General features: G+C 38.9%; 1 protein-coding gene across 1 annotated transcript in view; it reads left to right on the forward strand.

Moving 5' to 3' along the window:
• Positions 1–24,524, forward strand: part of ACSL4 (acyl-CoA synthetase long-chain family member 4) — a 73,647-nt gene that overhangs the window by 17,211 nt on the left and 31,912 nt on the right. The window contains exons 2-3 of the mRNA XM_018044177.1: positions 11,259–11,311; positions 24,142–24,381. Coding sequence (XP_017899666.1) covers positions 24,154–24,381 — 228 coding nt within the window. The 5' untranslated portion in view covers positions 11,259–11,311; positions 24,142–24,153. The remainder of the gene's footprint in view (positions 1–11,258; positions 11,312–24,141; positions 24,382–24,524) is intronic.

The following is a 24,524-nucleotide window of genomic DNA, read 5'->3' on the forward strand; positions in this document are numbered from 1 at the left end:
CTTAGTAAGCTGAATATTAGGCTGTCCTGGATACAGCCTCTTCCAAGAACTGAAGCTTATAAACAGGTGAAAAATTCCTTAAGCTTACAGCATCTGGGTTAGCCTGGAATGTCTCCTGTTGGCTTTAGTCTTTTATCACTGGGAATCAAATACCTCATTCGATATGCAGCTCTATGGTTGCTAACCTGTATTTTCCAGAAAATCTTCAATGGCAAGTTATAGTCGGTTGTATTTTTCAGAAATGAGTATCAGATTTGTATTGCCTGCAAAGTTAGAATTTTTGTTTGCTCAGTCCGTGGGGTCGCAAAGAGTTGGACATGACTGAGTGCCTAAGCACAAAGTTGGTTTGGCAATAGGTTAATTGCCAAATTAACCTATTTGATTTAGGTTAGTGAAAGGGTAAACACAACTTCTTAAATAGGATTATAGTCTTTAAAAGTCATAAGTTAAAAACCTATTTGTGGAGGTATTTTCTTACAATGGATCTGATTTATCCTTTATCTACTTAATATACAAGTGTATGCTTTGTAAGATGAGGAATTGACTTCAGTTAGAAATTACCAATTAAAATCTAAGTAGATTTTAGAAGTTGGATTATAAATATTTGGTTGTAGATAAAATATTTAAAGTTATCATAATTTGATATTGTTGAAACACTTGGAATAAAAAGTCATGTGTGTGTTTAATGGCACAAAGCTGGTTATTTCATTTACTTGCCCATTTGTATATGACTGTGGGTTCAGTCAGGACTTAGTACATGAGGTGTCTTTCCAGTTGTGAAGGTTGGCTTCTGCTGATGTAGCCATACATTCTTACCTTGTTCTCTGTGGGACCAGAGTTAGGGTTATTACTGGGTTATCACTAGGGTTGTCTCTCCAAAAAAGGAAAAAGGTTGGGGCGGGGGGGGAACGACTCTGATAAGAATTCTGGTAAGAATCTGGGACAACACATGACAAGCAGGGAACATACATGAGCAAGCTGAGAAATGTGATTGCCTTTTTTCACCAGTTCATGGGCATGTGAGCTTGGTCACTCAGTTGTGTCCAGCTCTTTGCAATCCCATGGAGCCCACCAGGTTCCAATGTCCATGGAATTTTCCAGGCAAGAATCCTGGAGTGGGTTGCCATTTCCTTCTCCAGGGGATCTCCTGACCCAGGGTTCACACCCTCATCTCTTGTATTGAAGGCAGATTCTTCACCAATTCACACAGGGCTCAAATTTGTGAGCTTAGCTTCAGAAGCACTGGCTCAGCTCAGTTGAGTTAACCAGCAGCCACAGATAGCTTTCCCTTTACTTTGGAGTAAAAACATTAATTTTCAAGTAAATTAAAAACATTAATTTTCAGGTAAATTGTATATTGCAGCGGGATGTTATGCATAGCCGCTGTGTGCCTTTTATCATTTTGAGCATTGTGAACTCAGTGCCACTAGGCCCTGTCGAGGTTATTGTAGGACACAGTTGGAGCTGTGTGGGCCTTTACAGGAAATGAGATTACTTAATGATACTTTCCTGTTGCCTGAAACATTTTGAAATGAAAACTTTGAGGGAAAGAAATGATTCAACCCTTTCTGCCTTCTACGGCTTTTTGAAGTCAGCTAGTACATATTAGTAATCTGATATCACAGTTGATTGGAATGTCTGAAGCAAGACAGTCTTAGGTAAGATGAGATCCTCTAATATTCTGAGCCACTGGTCCCAGAGTTCAGGTTGTAAACAAGTGGGTACTGATGGAGAGTTTACTTCTAAAATCCCCTGCCTGTATCATCCCTCCCATCACCGTGTGGAAAGCAAAGAAAGGATACTCATTTGCTGCCTTTTGCCTGTGATGCTTTCACCTGGGGGCAGGCAGGCCTCAATTCCTGTTAGGGGGCTGATTGATGTTAATATTATATTAATTAATAATATATTAGTATTAATATACTTGGGCTAGCTGAAAAATATTGTCTTTGTGGGGCAGAAGAATGCCAGTATGACTTTCTCATACCTCTTAAATCTTTTGCCAGTGTCACCTGGCATTGGAGTTCCTGTTTGTTTTAATAGGATAAGTGGGTAGAACTGTGGGCATTAAGGAAATTATTGATATTTCCATCTGTGCAGAACCCCTTGTGATTATCTGGCTTTTTGATATTGCCTATTCACTTGCCAATGGGCTTCCCTGGTGGCTCAGATGATAAAAATCTGTCTGTAGTGGGGGAGACCTGGGTTCAATCCCTGGGTCAGGAAGGTCGCCTGGAGGAGGGAATGGCTACCCCAACTCCAGTATTCTTGCCTGGGAAATCCTGTGGACAGAGGAGCCTGGTAGGCTACAGTGTAGTTACAGCAAGAAAAAAAACCCACTTATTTTGCTTCATAGATCATATTACATGAGCAAAAGAAGTTTCTTTTACTTAGAGTCTAGTTTAAAAACTGAAGTATCTAATCTTCTCTCTACAGTGCAGTTATGTCAGCAAAATAGCATCACTTCACCATGTCAATAGGGCCAAATGCCTTATGGGCCATGTTCATTGTCACTTATCAATAACCACATATAAACAGACACACACTAGAATTAATTGACACTGGTGCTCTATTTTTTACTTACGTATTGAATGATAAAAGTAATATGTTCACTGTAGCAGTTTTAGAAAATGTAGGAAAAAGTAGGACAAAACTAAAAATCACCTGTAATTCTACAATCCAGAGATGAATATTTCAGCTGGTAGTGTGCATATATTTGGTTAAGTTTTGTCTTAAACCAATTTCACTTATTAATATCTTGACTGTTTTTTCATATCCTTAAAAATCTTTGACAGTACTGTGTTTGATGACTGTAGTGTTAAATCATGAGGATACATCATTATTTTACCAGTCTCCTTTTGGATATGTGCTGTTATTTCTAGTTTTCTGTTATTTTTATCACAGCAGTGACTATTGTCTATGTTTTTTTGTGTGTGTGCATTTCTATTTCCTTAGGCTAGTCCTGGAGAAGGCAATGGCACCCCACTCCAGTACTCTTGCCTGGCAAATCCCATGGATGGAGGAGCCTGGAAGGCTGCAGTCCATGGGGTCACTAAGAGTCGGACATGACTGAGCGACTTCCCTTTCACTTTTCACTTTCATGCATTGGAGAGGGAAATGGCAACCCTCTCCAGTGTTCTTGCCTGGAGAATCCTAGGGATGGGTGAGCCTGGTGGGCTGCCGTCTATGGGGTCGCACAGAGTCAGACACGACTGAAGGGGCTTAGCAGCAGCCGCAGCAGCAGGCTAGTCCTAGAAGTAGAGAGTGAAATTACCCGGTCATGAGGTATGTATGACTTAAAGCTTCTGAATGCCTATTGCCGAATTACTTTCTATAAAACTTGTACCAATTTACATTTCTGTCAATGGGATATAAAGTGCCTTTCTGTATACATTTGGCAACACTGAACAATTTTTTTATTCTTAATTGGCACTACTTTCGACAGAACTCCAGTGCATTTTTTTTTAGCAAATAAAAATTATTTCTGGCAGAAACAAAAGTGGCGCTTGCAATATTATGAACAGTAGTACCGCCAGGAACTGGTGGCCCCAGATATTTTGAGAGTCATCAAAACAGGCCATATTTTAGCTCTGAGTCTGTATTTCTAAAAATAAATTTTCTTTTCTCAAGTGGTTTATCAATCTCATCTTTAATGTAGAAGAAAATGCTAATGTTTTTCTCCTAAAATGATTGCTTCATGAGTACTTATTGTTCATTACCTTAGTGCTCTGTGTGTGTTTATTTATTGAGTCATGTCTTTAAAAACAAAATGTAACCTCTGGCAAAAATTACCCAAGCTTTTGGAAAGTTTTGATTGTTACACAGCAGTACTTTCTGGTCAAGATCTCTTAAAGTAACAAATACTTCTTTCAAGTATTGTTCAGTTCTTCAGTATTTTAATAAAGGCCTTGTAAATTCAGAATTACCCATGTATCAACACCCTGCTTGAGTAAACTTGAAAGAAAGATGTGGTAAGTCCAATGTTTGATATTATGCAATTAATTTGTTCAAAACACTTTTAAATCAGTATTGGAAGATGGTTGTTCCTGAGTCGAGAAGGTAATGGCATCCCACTCCAGTACTCTTGCCTGGAAAATCCCATGGACGGAGGAGCCTGGTAGGCTGCAGTCCCTGGGATTGCTGCGAGTCGGACACCACTGAGTGACTTCACTTTCACTTTTCACTTTCATGCGTTGGAGAAGGAAATGGCAACCCACTCCAGTGTTCTTGCCTGGAGAATTCCAGGGACGGGGGAGCCTGGTGGGCTGCCGTCTATGGGGTCACACAGAGACGGACACGACTGAAGTGACTTAGCAGCAGCAATTTTCAGCTATTAAAACAGTTCTTCCCCAGTGATTGCCTCCTAATAGTCAAGCTATATCTTAGGTGGATCTTACAAATAGGATTCTTGATATTTGTGACTTTAAAATTTTCTTATTTAAATGCAGTTGTTCTATTGAGAGCATTTAAAGAGAATGTGCCTTTCTGTCTTGATACTGTTAATTTCATCCTAGGTAACCAAAAGGTTAGAAATAGTGTAATTTTTTGCTTTCTGATATTCTCACATTTCATCTTAAGAGTAAAACTAATCAACACTGAATAGAAAAATTCTTACATTAGCCATATAGGGAAGCATATAAGAGGCTTTCCTTATGTTCTAGAAAATAGATCCTCTCTTAGCTGCTGTGATCATTTGGAAGGGGAGGGAAGAGAGTTTCTTTTTAGAGACTAATTACTCTCATTTTAAGGAGAAGGAAATGGCAACCCACTCCAGTATTCTTGCCTGGAGAATCCTGTGGACAGAGGAGCCGAGAGAGCTGCTGTCCATAGGGTCGCACAGAGTCGGACATGACTGAAGCGACTTAGCATGAATGTATGCATTGGAGAAGGAAATGGCAACCCACTCCAGTGTTCTTGCCTGGAGCCCAGGGACAGAGGAGCCTGGTGGACTGCCGGCTATGGGTCGCACAGAGTCGGACACGACTGAAGCGACTTAGCAGCAGCAGACTCTCATTTTAAAGCCTATTTCAGCTTTGGAAGTCTGTAACTTTGTAGGTAAGGAATGGTATTTATATGCATATAGTTTATCTTCCTGTTCCAGGTGAGGTCTGGTACTTATGCTGTAGGTAGATACTTGTCATTTTTATACATACACATAATTTGCATATGTGTGTGATATGCAAATTGTATGTGCATGTATATATATATATATAAAGCCATGCTAATGATGAAAATGTCTGTGTATATAATTCATATAATTTACCATACTAATTATAAGGGGGAAAGTTATGTAAGAGAATGGGTGATAACAGATTCTTCACTAGAGTTGAAGTATTTCTCTTAATGTTCAAACTGGACTCTGTCTTTGAGCTTGGGTAAAGACAATGAGTAGAGTATAAATAAACATTGCTTCAAAACTGAGAAAACGAAACAAAGAATTTATTCCAGAATACTGCAGATCTAACTACGTAAAGAAATATTCATTGTTGTCATGGATATGCAATTTATATATTGTTCTAGCACTGAAAATAATAATTTCTGACTAACGAGTAAAACAAAGGATTTTCTCTTTGGTTAAAATTGATTATCATTGTATCGTTGTTCTAAAATATAATGGTAGTTTTTTGTTATAAGTACTTTTCCAAAATAGCTGCTGAAGTTGATAATGTAAAAAAAAAATCCTATCTTAAAAATAGTTACTAATGAAGTGAAAGCTGATATTAAATGTGAAGAAAAAAATGACTTAAACCAGCTGTATTCTCTGACAGCTGTTAGTTTCCTTTATCCATTCCAACAGATTTTTAATGCTCTTTCAAGCCAAAATAGATGCAGAGATAATAAGACACAATCCTTGCCCTATATGACCTTCTATTTATGTTTACTTAAGTGATTAAGATAAATTCATAAATGGTATAAGGTGCAGTTAACCTAGCAGTTTGACTTAATAATTCTTCTAGAAATGTATCCTATAGAAGGGCTGGCATAAATATATTGTTAAGGGTGTTTATTGCTATGTTTCTAATGATGAGAAATTAGAAAATCCCAAATTCCCATCAATAGGGAAGATTGGTGGAGAAGGCAATGGCACCCCACTCCAGTACTCTTGCCTGGAGAATCCCATGGATGGAGGAGCCTGGTAGGCTACAGTCCGTGGGGTCGCTAAGAGTCGGACACGACTGAGCAACTTCACTTTCACTTTTCACTTTCATGCATTGGAGAAAGAAATGGCAACCCACTTCAATATTCTTGCCTGGAAAATCCCAGGGATGGGGGAGCCTCTTGGGCTGCCGTCTATGGGGTCGCACAGAGTCAGACACGACTGACGTGACTTAGCAGCAGCAGCAGGGAAGATTGGTAAGACTTAATTTTGACATGGCCATACAGTGGAATACCATATAACTGTTAAAAATTTAAAAAGCAATAACAAAGTAGTATTATATTATATCTATGTACTCTGACATGGAAAGGCATGTAAGAGCCATTTTTTAAAAAGAAAGTTGCAAGCTTGTATAGATAGTATAATTCAGTTTTTAAAAATTGTGTGTGTGTATTAGAATATGCTTAGAAAAAAGTCCCCAAGGGTATTCACCAAACTGTTAAAGCTCTTGTTTCTAGAGGATCGAATGAAAAAGAGTTTCAGTTGTATTTGATAATTTGTAATATTTGTTTTTCAAGTAGATTTTTGAGATCATGAATATTTTATAAACACTTTTTGGTTTTAACTTTTCCATGAAGCAACATTATAGTCTATGACTAGTCTGTGACTAGTCTAGAGTCTGGAATTACATCCATACTCTTTTCATGATAGATTCTGGGTAGTTTTACTTAGATTATAACATTTCTTTAATAGTTTTAATGTTTACAAATCAAGTGACCCACAATCTTAGGAGCATTTAAAGCTCCTGGACCACTCATATTCAAGTATATTTTTAAAGGGAAAAGAAAAGATTCTATTCTAGCTTAGACTCTGAGCAGTACCTCTGGTGATTTGACTACCTTATGACTGTCATGTAGGCCTTTTAAATGAGTCATTTTCTTGTTCCTTTAGGATTTTGAAAAATTAAATTTTAAGTAAGCAACTTTTATTTCTGGAAACTTTGGAAGATACTAAATCAAAGAATACACAACATAAAGTTAGTAAAGCATGTAAAATTCCCTTTTAATTGTACTATGCAATTATAGCAGTAATATTTGGTGCATGTCTTGCTAATTTTTCTACAAGTATGTGCCTTCTCAAATATGTATGTATATATATAATGATAGACTCATACATACTGTTTGTACCTGTGTTATTTTTTATTTCAACATCTCTGACCTTTAAAATATATGCTAGCATGGCAGCTTTCATCCATTAGTATTTGCCGGTATATAAATTTTGTACACATAGATTTATAAAACACTGTTGCTTAGGGAATTGTTTTGTGAGGGACTTTCCAGGATTTACTTTTAGATTTGGACACAATGTGCGTAGGACTTTGTTAATGTTTCCCACTCTTTCCCGAAACATTCTCTTTTAAACTAAGATTGGTCCTTGAGTCATTAAGGAAAGAATGATTGATCATGCCTGAAACATTTCCATCTGATGCTATCACATTTTTAGTATATGGACTTTACTTTAGAAAAATGTTTCCAAAATATTCATTAGCAGACTAATTTATTTACAGAAAGGGCAAAAACTAAACACATTAACGGTTTGTTATGAAGTCTGTCTCAAAACATGAGGTTGAAAACACTGCTTTCTATTTGTATTACTTTTTCCCTTAGTCACTCTCTTGTTAGCTGCAAGGACACTGTTATGCTCCCTGATATTTAGTGGGTAAGGCTTTCTCAGAGCTGCCTCATTCCCTAATTGAAAGATGATCAACTCTAGATGCTGTACTACTCCTTTTGTTCATGCCACCAAGTGACTATAAAGTGGAAAGAAACCATGTTATATGCTTCAGTCTGTTTAAAAATTTGCTATGCTAAGGATTTCCAACTTCCTTATGTTGCAAAAGCTTGCATATCCGTGAAAGTGAAAAGTATGACTCAAATTTGCATTGTAATTTTAGCCAGATCATCCATATTTCTGATCATCTGTAAAGAGAACCTGCGTGTTGATAATCCGTTTAGTTCTTTTATATCAGATTATTTCTTCAGTTTTACAGGATGACTTAAAGAGGAGGATTCTGTTTTGTAGGGAGGAGGCTAGAGAGAGAGAGAGAGGCGAGTGCCAGTTTTTCTGTTGTGTAGAGAAACTTAATTAGGCTCGGTTAGGAAATGTGATTCGGAGAAGGCAATGGCACCCCACTCCAGGACTCTTGCCTGGAAAATCCCGTGGACGGAGGAGCCTGGTGGGCTGCAGTCCATGGGGTCGCTAAGAGTCGAACACGACTGAGCGACTTCTCTTTCACTTTTCACTTTCATGCATTAGAGAAGGAAATGGCAACCCACTCCAGTGTTCTTGCCTGGAGAATTCCAGGGACAGGGGAGCCTGGTGGGCTGCCGTCCATGGGGTCGCACAGAATTGGACACGACTAAAGCGACTTAGCAGCAGCAGCAGCAGCAGCAGGAAATGTGATTTGATTCCCTTTTATCATACTGGGCAGCTGTTGCTTACTTGCTTTTTGTGTGTGTGTGATGAAAGAAATGTCCTTTACTGAGAAAAATTATGTCTGTCTTTTGTATTAAAGAACATCTGAGAGTTACTTTGTCCTGCCCAATTGATTGAGGGCTCTCAGACTGGAAATTAGCCAGAGGTTGGTATGGGCCTCTCATCCAACTGAAAGAGTTCTCTTATACTTTTGAGTATCCTCTCCAGCCTCTCTCTCTGTAGGACCAATGACCAAGTGTCAAGTCTCCTTTGGAAACTTTCACTATGGAAATTATTTTTCAAATTACACAAACTATTGGATAGTTTTGTATCCCGTCCCCACTCTGCACCACCTATAGATGTTCACGTGGTTTTATGAAAGGTTGGTTTTTTGTTGTTTGTTAGTTATCTGAATTAAGCTCTGTGTGGGGGAGGAAATACATGCATTTGTGTAAGAAATATGGAGTTTTTCTTCCTCAATGTTCTCTTTTTGAGCTCTTGGGACTTTGTTTTAACAGGAACATGCAGAGATTTCTCCTCTTGGTGTTAATATCAAGTCCCTCAGGGAGGAAAGGAAGAAAATATTAAATAGTGTGTCTTTTGTTTATAAGTAATCTTAACCACTTGTATTCGCACAGGTACTGATACTATTGTCAGAGCCCCGTTTCCTAGAGTAGACTGTGGATATTAACTTGAAGTTGAAAAGTATTCTATTAAGCCAAACGAGAGACATACTCAGTTAGGATTGATCTGGGTATAAACCTTTGTTTTCTTCACCCTCCTGATGGTAGCAAAAGAGAAAACCAACTGTTTTGAGTTAATACCAGCTAGTTAGTATGTTGATTAGTTATATGGATGTTTGATTTGCAACTTCCATTGTGGTGTCTAGAGTAAAAATTTTGTTTGAATGTTATTCTTATAATCATATGGAAGTAGTACCGAGTACTACTGGATGGAAAGAAAACTGAAGCATAATATGATGCCCAGTTGTGTTGAAATGTAAGTAAACAGTATCAGTTACTGGAGAGCTTTATTTTACTGTTCCTAGTATTCAGATGGTAAGAAGTTTTCTCCTGCATTTTCCAAAATAGACTAACCCTCAATTATAAATGGATCCTAAACCTTCACAGTGTATATATCTTGAAGGATGTCATAAGACTATCTCTTGATTCATTGAAGGAAGATAAAAATTGTCTCTTATTTCTACTTAGACCAGTGCTGTATTTGAATTTGGAAAGAACCATGTATTGTTTAAAGAAAATAGTTTGTTTTTAATGAGAAAATAGCTGGGTGCCTGTGGGCATTGACGTTGGGGTTAACCAGTCAGATTGACCTACTAGTTTCCTATAGTCAGACTTTGTCTCTGAACTTGGCTTCTATCCTGACTATGGGAGAAGAGGTAGAAATAAAACCATTAACATCATGACTCCTGCTCCCTGTCATTAAAAAAAATTAATTGTGTATATATATATTATTGAGATATAATTAACATATAACATTGTATAAGTTTAAGATGTACAATGGGTTGATTTGATATATTTATATATTATACTGATTACTACCTTAGTATTGGCTAACAACTATCACATCATGTTAACTATCATTTCTTTTTTGTAACAAGAACATTTGAAATCTAATCTCTTAGAAATTTTGATGTATGTAATACACTATTATTGATCATAATTACTGTGCTGTGCATTATAGATCTCTAGAACTTATTCAACATTCTAGTTGCAAGTTTGTATCTTTTAACAGCATCTCCCCAATTCCTCCACCACCCAACTCAGCCCCTGATAACCAGCCTTCTAGTCTGTTTCTTTGAGTTTGACCTTTTCGGATTCCATATAAGTGATATAATACACTATTTGTCTTTCTTTGACTTAATCTAACTATAATGTCTCAGGGTCCATCCATGTTGTTGAAAATGGCAGAATTTCCTTCTTTTTCATGACTGAATAATACCTCCATTGTGTGTGTGTGTCTGTGTGTGTGTGTACGCATATCACATGTTCTTTATCCATTCATCCCTTAGCAGACACTTAGGTTTTTTCCATATCTTGGCTAGTGTGAATAATGCTTCACTAAACATGGGAAGGCATTGAAGAGATCTTCAGTATCCTGTTTTCATTTCCTTTGCGTATATAAGCAGAGATGGGAATGCTGGACCATGTGATAGTTGTAGTTTAAATTTTTGAGAAACCTCCATACTGTTTTCCGTAGTGCCTGCATCAGTTTGCATTCCCACCAACAGTGCGCAAGAGGTCCCTTTTTCTCTACACCCTCACCGACACTCATTATCTCTTGTCTTTTTGGTGACAGCCATTCTAACAGATGTGAGATGATAACTCAGTGTGGTTTTGATTTGCATTTCCCTGATGATTAGTGATATTGAGTACCTTTTTATGTACCTTATTGACCATTTTCTTTGCGAAAATGTCTATTCAGTCCTCTGCTTGTTTCTTAATCTGCCCTTTTCCCATAGGGTTTTGACTACTATTTCTTAGAGCCAGGCTCAGTTACTTTTGTAAGACCCCAATAGTACTAGTTCTAGTCATTTCTTGTTTTTCCTTTGGTACCTGGCTTATCATGAACTAAGGTGCACAGGTAATGTGAAAAAGCAGATGGGTTTCTGTTTAAAAAGGATCTTTTCTTATGTCACCACACACATAAATATTGTCTCTTATTGCAGATTCAAATCCAGAAAGATATACGGGTTCTTCTTAAGAAAAAAAGAAAAAATCTGTAAGTATTTGTCCTTTAAAAATTCTAAATTTGCAATCTTGTCAGCTTTTGGAGAAAGTTCAGTGACCAAACTAATAAACATTTTTCCTCTCTTTATAATGGAAAAGCCCTGCCAATATTTATGTATTAAAAAGGCATTATTTAGAAAAGTAAAATATGAGAACTTTTTACTCTGGAAAGCTTCTAAGATTTAAAACATCTGTCACTCATTTATGAATGGGGAAGTGATAATTAAAGTCTAAATATAATCTTTTTTTTTTTAACCAAAAAGTGGAGTCACGATTGGAGTTCCAGTTCTGACTCCTGAGGCAATGTGTCTCTGAAAAAGTTATTTAGTTTCCCTTTGCCTCAATTTCTTCATCTGTAAAATGAGCTTAATAGTAAGTGTCCAGTGAATGGTTCATTAATATTGATGAAGTTGAATCTGTAGTAGTGTATACTTTATCCAATAAATTGAAGCTTAATTTTAGTTATCATTTCTTAAAATGATTTAAATATATTTCTAATCTTCAAAAATCTAAGCATCAGTGCTATCCTTCATGTTACACCTACTCTAGACTATAATATAGAATGAAAGAAATAAAACAGAGCACCTAAAATTATAATTTTAGTGTTTGAGCCTTGGACCTTGAAAATTACCTAGTTCAGGAGTTCCCAAACATTTACTTTTAGACAGTACCCTGAACAGTGAAGACTTTTTACTGGTCCATGGTGAAGTGAGGGAAATAAGCCCCACAGGCCATGAGATTTTTAAAGCTGAACTTTTTCCATTTGAAAAATTGCTGCTTATTATAAGTTATATCCTTCTAATTTTGAGGAGTTAGACCCGTTCTGTATTTTATGAAATGATGGTGATAGTACATGATAGGTTTTTGTTTTTTATGATCATGCTTGGCCAAAAAAAAAAAATTGACAGTTGTGTCATTGCCCTCACCATCATTCTTTGTTTATAAAACTTTTACTTGTCTATGATATCTTAAAATCTGAATCCAACTTTCTCATGTAGATGAGGAAATAGACAAGAGGTAATTTAATTTGTTCCAGGTTGTGCAGCTCGTCAAGCTGCTGAGCCAGGAACAAAGCCCCGTATACAATGCTGTCTCTCTTGTATTTCTGGTCTTCTAAGAATTGCTCTCATTATAATAGATTATGAAACTGAAACAAAAGAAATAGTAGTTTTTATGTGCTCATAATTATTTTTGAATCCAAGTATAAAGAAATTCAAAAGACTTAATGTGCTTGTATAGCGAAGATTGCTACAGTTGACTGATTAGGCTGCATTAGAAAAATCTTGAACATGAACAAAGATTTTCATCAACAGACCAAAATTAGTTGTCTCCGAATTCAGCTACACAGGCAGCGTGCTATCCCATGATTGACAAAGGAGATAAGGTAACAGGTTTAGTGTTTCTTTTGGGAAATAGACCATAGTGCAATTGTATGGGCTGTAGGATTCAGGCTCCTATAGTTATTTATACACAGAGAATCTATTTCCTGTTTCTTTTTCCCTCTCCACCCCCACCTCACATGTCCCACACACATAAAAATTCATTGTAATTGGCCTGCAGCCCACTTAGATGTGTAAGAGAAAGAACTACCAAGGTGAAGAGCAGGAGTTTCCAGAAGCTTTAGCAAGAGTATCTGGCCAGTTCAGGAGTCAACAGACACTTTGGAGAGAGTTCTTCAATTGGCATAGTGCCTTGCCTCTCCCAAAGTACACTTCAAAATAGAAATAGCTAATTCCCTTATCTCACTCACGTTCGTGAAGCTTGCATGGGTCAGGTGAACAAATGAACGTGAAGAGAGAACAGAATGGAAAATATTCCTCATCCCTAACATGGAGACATTACCTCTCGGAGTACTTTTCCATGGCTTCTTGTATTTGACTTCGTGTGGCATCCTTCTTTAGTTAAGAATTCTTTAATTTCTCAAATGTCAGGTACACCCATAATTCAGTGTAAATAATTTAACTATCTATTGCATTAATAATAATGTTAATAATAAAATACATATTGAATTTTTTCATTGTCTTTGGAATATCCATGCCCTTTTCTTTACTAGTGCTAATATTTGAGTTAACTGAATGGCTATAAGATTTCAGTCTTCAACAGATTTATCAGTCACTGAACTCTTTTATTAATCTCAGTTATAAGATATATTTGCTACTGAAGAGCAAAGCGAGCTTTTGTTGTTTTATTTTGTTTGTTATTTGCCACAGTACAGTTTCACATTATGGTGGCCTGGTAGCTGAATCATAGTGACTTATTTAGCCATTTTGTAAGAAGTGGTTTAAGACTACCTTGCTGCGTAACTTTTTAACAGTGTGAGTACTGGGAAACAACATTATAGAGAACCAGTCTATTAAACTGGTCCTTCCTCTAGCAAAGGCCAGAGGATAGGGCATGTAGCCAAAAAAGATGTAAGTTGCAAAATTCTTCCTGTAACACAAAGGCTGTGGGAAATAGCACCACAGGTTAACAGATTTTTTTTTAACCTGTGCTCAGGGTTGGCAGCTCACAGCTGTATTGATTTATTATAATTAGTAGATAAGATGATAGGAGACAGATGTGTAACAAATAGCAAAGCTAATAGTCTGTATATTTCTCATTCAGATAACACATTTATAACTGTGAGTTAATTTGTCAGATATGTAATCCGATTGTTTTTAATTAACTTATGTTAAGCTCATAAAGAAAAAAATACCCAGTACACGGAAGACTTTACAGACAAAAAGTCTACACAATGCATGATGGACCGTTTAATGTAGTAGCAGGGTTTTGTCTAGAGGGACCTGTAGCAGATCCTCTTTAGCAGCAGCTGTAGGGATTGGGGTTGTCATTGTCGTTGTCTGCTTCCTTTCTACAGCACTGAACCCTTTATATTTCTCTCTGAACACATAACTCCTAGAACTTAGTTTCTCTCCCATTTTTCATGATGTCTGATAAAGTTGAAGCTGATGTCTGATAACATCATGTCTTGTTGGCAGGTGCCACTTCTAGCATGATATATCCTCAAAATTCCTTATATGTAAGCTTTGGATTAAATTATATCCAACCCACTGTCAACTTTGGAAAGCTTTAAAAAATCAAGTGTGTTTTTAAAAATAAAAATCAAGTGTGTTTCGATCACTTAAAATGAGGAAGATAAATGTACTTGTACTCAGTGTGAAGTGTGTAGGCACAGCATTGTATGAGGCTCCCACATTTCAACACACGACATCTCCTTATTTCAACATATGTAGATAGGATCCCAATTATATATCCTGTGACCTAGAAAAAACATTATCTGATGCATGCTGGGCATGTTCTTAACGCATTATGGGAGGGAGTGCATGCTCGAGCAAGAAAGGGCATTTTCAACATGGCAGCTGAGGTGCTTTCTTTGCTGGGGAAAGCTGGGAAGAGACTAGCAGGATGGCGACTTCAGAAGTTAATATCCATCCAGGTGATGAAACAAACAGGTTTGGTTCATCTTGTTAGAGATGTTACCAAAGATCAGTCATAGCTGTGAGACTCTTCTAGTCAAACTAGCTAGGCAGGCGTACAGTGTATAGAGCGTCTGTCTAGTCATCCTAGGTGTTTGCTTTTCTTTTGCTTTTTTTTTTCAGCTTTCAAATGTATTATAATTACTGTATACTTCAGAAGTTTGACGGTATAAGCTATTTCATATTGATTAGATTGACTTACCAACTTTGAGTCACATGAGACTTACATAGAGCAGACAGATTATATTTCACATGATTATTCAGTCCTACAAACTGTCTGAAAGCAAAAGATCGTACTAGCTACTCTTACTGCCTTTTATTTTCTTAAAATATTAACATTTAAAAAGTTTTAATATTGAAATATAAGGTTAATTATGTTGTAATGTAGTACCTATGAAGTTTGATTTCATTAACCAAAGCAACTGTTTTCTTCAGTGTGTATATAACCTTTCTCCTATATGTTTTAAAATCACTTGAAACTTTTTAATAGTGTGTGAAAGAAAATAGGAATTTTTAAAAAAGCACTCCACCCCTTTACAAAAGTCTCGTTGATGCAATATCTATGTCGAAGTATGATCTTTTAAAGTGCAACAGGTATGCATATCTGTTTTAATCTCTTGGAATTTTTATAATTGTTTTCTGATTTAATGTTTAGTGGATATAGGCTTATCCTTTTCAGAAGGCAAATTATCTCTTTATTTGGTATTTAAATTACTCTTAAATAATTGTGTGATTTGAGAATGTGATTTCTTAAAGTAGCACTGACAGTTAATCATTGATTATCACATTGCTGTCTCTTACATTTTCGTAAGGAAATATATCAAGGACAGATGAAGTATATTTGTCTCTACCACATGTCTCAACTTGGTAGATGCATGGATCCTTGCTTGGTTTAGACTGTTTTCTAAAACTTTCGGAAAAAAAATATCTTGGCATTGACTTTAGTTTATTATATTTTCTCTTTCTTAATGGGTGTTGTGTCACATGCTACTGGGAAAGATGATGATTTCTTTTAAATTCAGCCTTTAATCAGTATGTCGCATTTGTTTACGTTGTGTGCTGGAGCTTCATGTATTACTAATGCTTTTTGTGTTTAACCTAACTGTCTCAGAGTGTTTGAAGTAACTGGAATGAAATACTTCATTAAACTTGGCCTCAAAACAAGAAGCAAATTAAAATTACACCTGATTTTCACTTATACTTCTAGGACATACTGAGCAGCTTAAGGGCTCCCTGCCCCGCCCCCACTGCTATAAAAATGCCTTAGACTGTAGGACAGATCAGTGCTCAAAGTTGTCATCAGGATTTTTTCATACACAAAGTTTGTCACTCTTACCTATTTAAATTATACCAGTATGACCCAGGTCGCAGACAGTACAGCTAAAAGCATGGACTTTAAAATCCAGTAGACCTGGATCAGAATCCCTAGTTAGCTGTGTTATCTTGATCAAATGATCTGTCTGAGACTGTTAGATCATCAGTTATAAGTTATATCCCTAGGGTAATTAGTTCAAAGAGTGTTTCTGAAGGATTAAAGGAAATAGTGTATCTAAAGGACTGAGCACAGTCTTAGACCATAGTACAAGCTCAATAAGTGGTTATTAATCTGATTCTCGGGCTGCCCAGGTGGCTCATTGGTAAAGAATCCCCCTGCCAATGCAGGAGATGCAAGAGATGCAAGTTCGATCCCTGCGTCAGGAAGATCCCCTGGAGGAGGGCATGGCAACCCACTCCAGTATTCTTGCCTGGAGCATCCCATGGACAGAGAAGCCTAGCAGGCTGCAGTCCATGGGGTCACTGAAGAGCTGTACACAACTGAATGAGCATGCAATCCGATTCCCAAATGTAATGCTGAGTATCAACAGGAATGATTGGCTATCCCCTGACTGAAGCTGACACCCTGCCCTTTCCAGCTGCAATACAAGTGCATCATTTGATTTTAAGGAAGTGCAACTCAGAGTTCATGTCCTCCTGGTGAGACAGCAGTATCCCTCTTCATACATGGCAGGACAGCATTTGTGAAAGGCATCCATGAAAAGGCACATGATACAAATTCTATAATCCTCTTGCTTTTGTAACAACTTGTCTTTTTCCTCTGTGGAAAAGGCAGTTTGTCCAGTTTCATGTTTTCTATCAAGCAACTAAACACATGTTCAAGTTAATTACCAGGGATTTTTAAGAGTATACCATTTCCTGGAGTGTTGGCCTAGACAAGTGATTTTTTTAAAAGATGACTAAGATTGGTTGTCTTCTGGCTATTGCCCTTAACATCCATTTTTACTTTATAGTTTCAGAGCAATCCCATCTCCATTCTTATTTCAGTCAACAAGTTTATTGAACACTTCGTACACAGAGGTACAAGTGTAGGAAGATTCAGCAGCGAACAATAACCTCTGCCTCACAGAACCTTTATGTTCTAATGGAGGCCTTGAAAATGAACATGAAAGATAAAGCATATGAAGTAGTAGTATTAAGTACTAAGAGAAATCAAAATGGGCTGTGATTTTGGAGTGACTGGAGAAGGCCTTGGGCTTCCCAGGTGGCTCTGTGGTAAAGAATCTACCTGCAATGTAGGAGACACAAGAGACCTGAGTTTGATCCCTGGGTCAGGAAGATCCCCTGGAAGAGGGTATGGCAACCCATTCCAGTATTCTTGCCTGGGAAATCCCATGACTGGAGCCTGGCGAGCTATAGTCTATAGCATCACAGAGTCGGACATGGCTTAGCATCTGAGCATGGAGAAGGCCTTACTGAGGGGGTGATACTTGAATAAAGGCAAAAAGGAGATGAGAAAATAAGCTGGACAGGTATCTTGGAAGAACATTCCAGGCAGAGAGACTAGCGTGTACAAGAGCCCTGAGGCAGGGTCATGCTTCTTGTGTCCCAAAAACATCAAGAAACAAGTGGCATAGTAGCAGAAGGAAACGGACAGTGTCGCAGATGAAGGCAGAAACTTGAGGTGGGGGACAGGTCCCTTCTCATAGATCAGAGTAAGGACTACGTTTTTTTCTGAATGAGTCACATGGGGATTCTTTGAAAGGTTTTGAGCAGAGGAATGACATGATCTAGCTCACAGTTGAACTAGAGCACTCTGGCTGCTGAGTTTAGAATTTGTTATAAAGGTGGAAGCAGGAAGCTTACATGGGCTATTGCAGTTCTCCAGGTGAGAGGAGATAGTGGCTTGAGCCAGGTTGGTATGTGTGGAGATGGTGAGAAGTAGTCAAATTTGGTATCTGTTTTGTGAGTAGAGCTGGTAGGATTTGCTGATGAATTGGCTGTGAAATTGTGAGAAAGAGAGGGGAATGAAAGTGAACCTGATTGAAGGCTTTTGGTTAAAGCAACTGGAGCTACAGAGACGGGCAAGACTGAGTGGGCAATTTGTGGAAGGATGATCAGCAGCTCAATTTCCTATTAATACATATGTATTAAATGAATATGTAACTGATATCTAAATGGATCTGTTGAGGAAGCAGTTGGATATACAAACCTAGTGCCTAAGGGAGACTTCCAGGCTTAGCGGAGAAACTTTGGGATCATCACCATATATATGCTATTTAAAGCTATGAGCCTAAATGAGATCACCTTGGGAGTGAGCTTAGATAAAGAAGAGGTTCAAGGACTGAACACTATAGCATTGAGAAGTCTGGGAGATGAGGAAGAAGCAGCAATGAAGATGGAGAAGGAATGGTCAGGGAAGTTGGAAGAAAACCTGAAGAATGGGTTCTCCTGGAAGCCAAGTGAAGAAGTTTCCAGCAAGAAAAGAGGGGTCAACTGGGCTAAAGGCTGGTGGTGAGTCAAGGGCGGGTTGAGGCCTGAGCTTTAACTGACCTTGGGATCTGACAACATGGAAGTCATTGGTGACCTTGAGCAAAGCAATTTTGTGGAACAGTGGGGTCAAAAGAAAATGGGAGATAACTGGGTGACAGGGCACAGGGACAACTCTTTAAAGGAGTCTTACAGAGGAGGAGAGGGTTTCCTAGGTGGCGCTAGTGGTAAAGAACCCACCTGCCAATGCAGGAGACTTAGAGACACAGGTTCGATCCCTGGGTTGGGAAGATTCCCTGGAGAAGGGCCTGGCAACCCACTCCGGTATTCTTGCCTGGAGAATCCCATGGACAGAGGAGCCTGGTGGACTATAGTCCAAACAGTTAGACATGACTGAAGTGACTTAGCACACACACACACAGAAGGAGAAGGAATGGAACCATAGGCAGAGAATAAGGTACGAGAGAGGGAATGGTTTTTAAGATGAAAGAAATCATAGCCTGTTAGGATGTGGGTGGGACTAGTTCAGCAGAGCAGGAGAAATTAATGAGGCAGGAAAAGGAAGAATCAGTAGAGCAGCGGGATGCGGGAGCCTGGTAGGCTGCTGTCTATGGGGTCGCACAGAGTCGGACACGACTGAAGCGACTTAGCAGCAGCAGCAGTAAGGTCTTTCTAGTCTAGACAGGGGCTTCATGCATGAGTGAAGGGGTTGGCCTTGGCTGGGTGCATCACCAGCCCATCTCTAGTCACAGGAGAGAGGAGAGATGTGGCCACAGATGCGAGTAGTTGCAGACACACTGGTGGGAGTCTGTGGACGTTCTCTTCAGACGGTTTCAGTTTTCTCAGCCAAATGGTAAGCCGGGTCAGCAGCTGAGGTTGAGGACAGTGAAGGAGACTCAGTGGTCTGAAGAGAGAAAACAAAGCATGAACTCCAGGAGAGCGAGCCTGTGGATGGCCTAGGGCAGGGCAGCATGGCTTCTCTGCAGCTTCAAGGGTCCATTTGAGGGAGCAGCCATGGATCTAAAGGGGGATATTCGGCTCTGTTGGGTGTTTCTCTAGCCAAATTCAGCTGCATGGGGAAGGGTGCAGATGAGGTGGTGAAATGGATTTAACCAGGTCGTGGTTTAGCCGAGTGAGTACACCGAAGTGGGAGAGGGGCAAGAGGGTTGAGAGTGTATTCCAGGGACCAGTACCACACACCCATGGAAGGTGAAGCTGGATCAGACAGAGGACTTTCCCAACAGTGCCATGAAGTAGATAACAAACACAAGCAGTATTCCCGATTACACATGATGCTGCTGGTACAGAGCTTTTACGTGAGAGGTCATATGTCTTGTCCAGAGTCACATTTAAGAGCAGATACTGAGTTGAGAAGCCAGATCTCCTTTGATTAGGGTGTTTACCACCCAACCTATCATTAAGCTTTCTTCTAATATAATAGCAGGGTGTTTAATCTTGAGTTACCAAATCATTATACACATGTATCTCTTGTAGTGACATTCTAGTAGCATTGACTCTGAAATAATATGACTTAGATCACAAAAGGGAACCAGCGTCTGCTCTGCTGCTTGCTGTTTTCTGATACATCCTGCAGTTCTGCCGCCAGCCATTCCCTAGTCCATGAGGACCATCCTCATTTCCCAGTCTTTGTCCTCTCCTTTTGAAAACATCCCCATCCTTTACACCAACCCAAAATACTGTGCTTTTTTTGTGAAACCTTCCTAGACGGTTCTCCTTCCTCCTTCATCTCTCCCCTGCCCCTGCTCCCCAGACTGGGTGTAATCTGATCCCTTTTTTGACTACCTTTTGTTCTTGCTTCTCTGATGGGATCTATCATAGTCTACTGTATATGTTTGTGAACTCATCTCCCTGCCCCCTACCATACATATGGACATGCAGGTGTGCATGCAAAGGATTGAGAGCATGTTTTACTCATCTTTGTATTATGTGCTCAAAACATACATAGTAGGTGTTCAAATTTTTTAAAAAAATTAATTTATCAGCAGACTATGTGTAATGCTGGAAAATTTTTGATAAAGAAGGATTTTTAAATGATAGGCCAAAGTGGGCAGAGGCTGGCTGGGAGTGGGGGGTGCTTGAAAGAGCACCAAACTTGGGGACAGACCTTGGATACAATTTGCACTGTCACTCATTCACTTCCCTTGGAGATGAAAGATCAGACAGCATCAGTGGCTCAAATACTCAGCTGAAATGGAGGTTCCATGGAGTCCCCTCAGGTGCTTACACAGCTTCCCCAACTGAAGCAACTCTGCTTTTTTCTTTTATCTATACTTGTGTTTCCATGTCCATATAAGATTTTATTCAAATGAGTGACCCATACCCACATCATGCCCCCAGCCTCAGCACCACCAGAAAAAATTAGAAAACTTCTAGACTAAATGATCTCTCTTTACCTCAGTGTTCTTTGAGCCTTGTGGGGTGTGTGTGTTTGTGTATACTATGAGGATTAAGTAGATGTTTCCCTACCTCTAAGACTTAAGGGAAATCTGTGTAAAAAATTAAGTGTATATAACAATACAGTTGACGAAAAGCATACAGCGCAGTTTAAATCCAGCTAGTTTGTAATATTGTCAAAAGCTGTCTTCTGCTTCTTCAGCCCCATTTTTCAAATGAGAATGAAGTGATACTCCCCACTTAGGGGGATTCTATCAGTCCAAAGACTTTTGTCTGTCTTCTGGTATTGTCCTGAGAATTTATGTATTGAAATAAGTATTTATTTTGAATTACTTTCCTTTCAGTACTTCTTTATATTATCAGTAAGGAATTATTTTTAAAACTGTGTGTGTAAGTAGACTATCATCTCTGAGTACCCTTTAAGGTTTATAAAGGAGTATTATAAAATATTTGTTATAATAAAGAGGTGCTGGGTTTGATAGGGTTGAGAACTACTAGTCTGTGCTGCATACTTAGATGCTTAGATGTTTAAAAATGATGGCATAATCAAGGATCAGAAGAGTGGTAGACATTTCTAGTGATGTGGGAAATTAGGAAAAGGAGAGATTATCATGGATTTGGGTAGTCATGGGATGTTTGAGGAGGAGAGGATTGTTAGAGGGGATCTTGCATACTGAGGATCAGGCACTATGATAGACCCTTGGTGTGTTCTATCTTAAAAAAAAAAAAGGATGCCGAGACTTGTCAGAGAGATGGAGAAGGCAATTTCTAGGTATATTGTTGTTTAGTAACTCAATTGTGTCTGGCTCTTTGTGACCCCATGGACTGTAGCTCTCTAGGCTCCTCTGTCCATGGGATTTCCCAGGCAAGAATACTGGAGCAGGTAGTTGTTCCCTTCTCCAGGGGATCTTCCCAACCCAGGGATCAAACCCACATCTGCTGCATTGGCAGGCAGATTCTTTCCACTGAGCCACCAGGGAAGCCCTTTTCTAGGTAGAGTAAAGCATAAAGTTAAAGTTGCAAGGGCCCCAGGAAATTGTAAGGGTGGTGTCAACCTTTGGTGTTCATGGATGGATTCCAGGGAATTCAGGAATTCCCTGAATTTGAGTATACCATTTTGCATATCTCTCTGAGGAGAACTGGGTTTATAGTTCTCATTGAATTCTGAAAGTAGTCCATCACCCCTAGGAAATTAAGGCCTGCTGATCTAGCCAAATCTTATGCTCAGAGGCTTTGCCCAAGGTTACACAGCTAGTCAGTGACAGAGATGGGGCCTGAATCGTGGGTCGTTTCATCTGTAGTTTCTTGCTCATTTCACCACGCTCAGTTGAACAACATGAACAAAAGCAGAACAGGTTTAAGGATTATGTTACCATTTTATAGTAATTGGCGTAAAAAGGCACAACTGGCTTGGGGTCAGTAGTCGATTTTCATAGGAGTTGCAGAAGGATGCACTTTACTTTGGCTCCTCAAAGTGAGCTAATACTTACTTTACTTTTTTCTAGTTGAAATATACTGCTACTCACCAAAATAGCTTTCTCAACTGAAGGCAAGCTCCTGGAGAAAGATTATTCTCCACGAGGCTGTTTCTGCAGTTCCTTTCCAATTGGCACTGGTTTTCTGACCTGCAGTGGCCTCCAGTTTCCTGCCAAATCAAATGAAAACTACTTCGCCTGATCTGTCAGATCGTGTACTACTGTGGCCTGTACTGCTGTGGCGAGTGCGCTGTGCCCCAGTCAGGCGAGTGTCCTTACTGTTCGCACTCCTTCCTCTCCTAGAGTCTTTTCATCCCTCTCTTCATGCGGTTCCCCAGCCCAGAATGACCTCTGTCCTTTTCCTTTGTTTCCAGATCCCCAACATAAGGTCCAGCTTAAGTCTAATCTCCACAAAGCTTCCCTTTGTAACTGTGGACCATTTTGCACTTGCTCCGAACTGCTATCACATTAATTGCTTGCACTGCGCACCACAGGACTTAGGCATTTCTACAGACTCTTCATTGGAAAGAAGGTCGAGTGGTCACTTTGGGAATGGGGTTCTAGGAAGTCCAAGGTGGGACTCGGGGCACCCCCAATCCCTGCTTCAGCCAGAGCAATTCCACTTTAGTGTTTACTCCACTTTAGTGTTTACAGATGGGAAGTTTTCACTCGTGTTTATTTGATGAAATGGGTTAGCTGCCCCTTTCTCCTGCAAACAAAGTTTGAAAAACACTGGATCTATCTTGTGTGCTGATAACTGTTAACTCATAATGAGCAGGAGCCCGGAGACTTACACTACCTTGGACTTAATACTGCCACTCCCAGGCAACTGGTGCAATTTGAGCACAAAACAGACATGTAGGAAATGATTTTATGATTATATTAGTCCAATTTGGGGGATAGGCAATAATGAATAGCATTACTAAAAAATTATCTTAATAAAGAACTCTGGGTTGATCATTGAGAAATAAACCAAAATTGGTGGATTTATTTCCCCTCTTTTGAAAAAGTCAAATACTATTTAAAGCTGTTCAGTTTACATATGCATATTGAAGAGAAACCTCAGTATTGGCATTCTCTACTCTCCTAAAATTTAGCCAAACTTAAATATCACATGCATGTGCTTTAGTTGCTATAGTGTTATACAACTGACTTGTAGAGTCACGCACAGTATACCAGATAACCTACAAAAATTACATCTAAAATTTATGGCCATAATGATTAAAACTGGAAAATACCAGTCTTTCAGACCAGTTATTTCCACTTTCTCGTATCAAATCAATGATAGAAACTAATAAAAACCTGGGTATTTAAATCAATGGTGCTATCAACTTGTTAATACTCTCTTGTTTTTGTTTTGTTTTCCCTGCTCTCTGCCTGGTTCATTGTCTTCACCTGCAGGTGTACTTTGTTGTCGGCTTCCAAAGATTACTAACTCTTTCTGTATCATTAAAATTGAACTGCCTTGACTATTCTGCTACTCTTACTGCTGCTCCCATTATTGCCTTCTTCAGCAAAATCAGGCTTTCCGAAGCCAAAGAATAACAAGAAATAAACACCATTTTAGAAGCCTTGCCACCATGAAACTTAAGCAAAGTGTGCTCACCATTATTTTGCTGCCTATCCACCTGTTAATAACAATATACAGTGCCCTTATATTTATTCCATGGTATTTTCTTACCAATGCTAAGAAGAAAAACGCTATGGCAAAGAGAATAAAAGCTAAGCCCACCTCAGACAAACCTGGAAGTCCATATCGTTCTGTCACGCACTTCGACTCGCTAGCTGTCATAGACATCCCTGGAGCAGACACCCTGGATAAATTATTCGATCATGCTGTCTCCAAGTTTGGGAAGAAGGAGAGCCTGGGAACCAGGGAAGTCCTAAGTGAAGAAAATGAAATGCAGCCAAATGGAAAGGTTTTTAAGAAGGTAAAGCATTTTGGGGCTTTCTGTTTTTTTTTTTTTTTTTTTTAAGGGGAAGGTACACTTGACTATAAATCAAGTACATTTAAAACACGCCAACATTTCATTACAGTGCCTGTAACTAATTCTCCAAAGGTGTTGCTAGTGTC

This window comes from Capra hircus (genome assembly GCF_001704415.2).
Source record: "Capra hircus breed San Clemente chromosome X unlocalized genomic scaffold, ASM170441v1, whole genome shotgun sequence".
NCBI lineage: Eukaryota > Metazoa > Chordata > Mammalia > Artiodactyla > Bovidae > Capra > Capra hircus.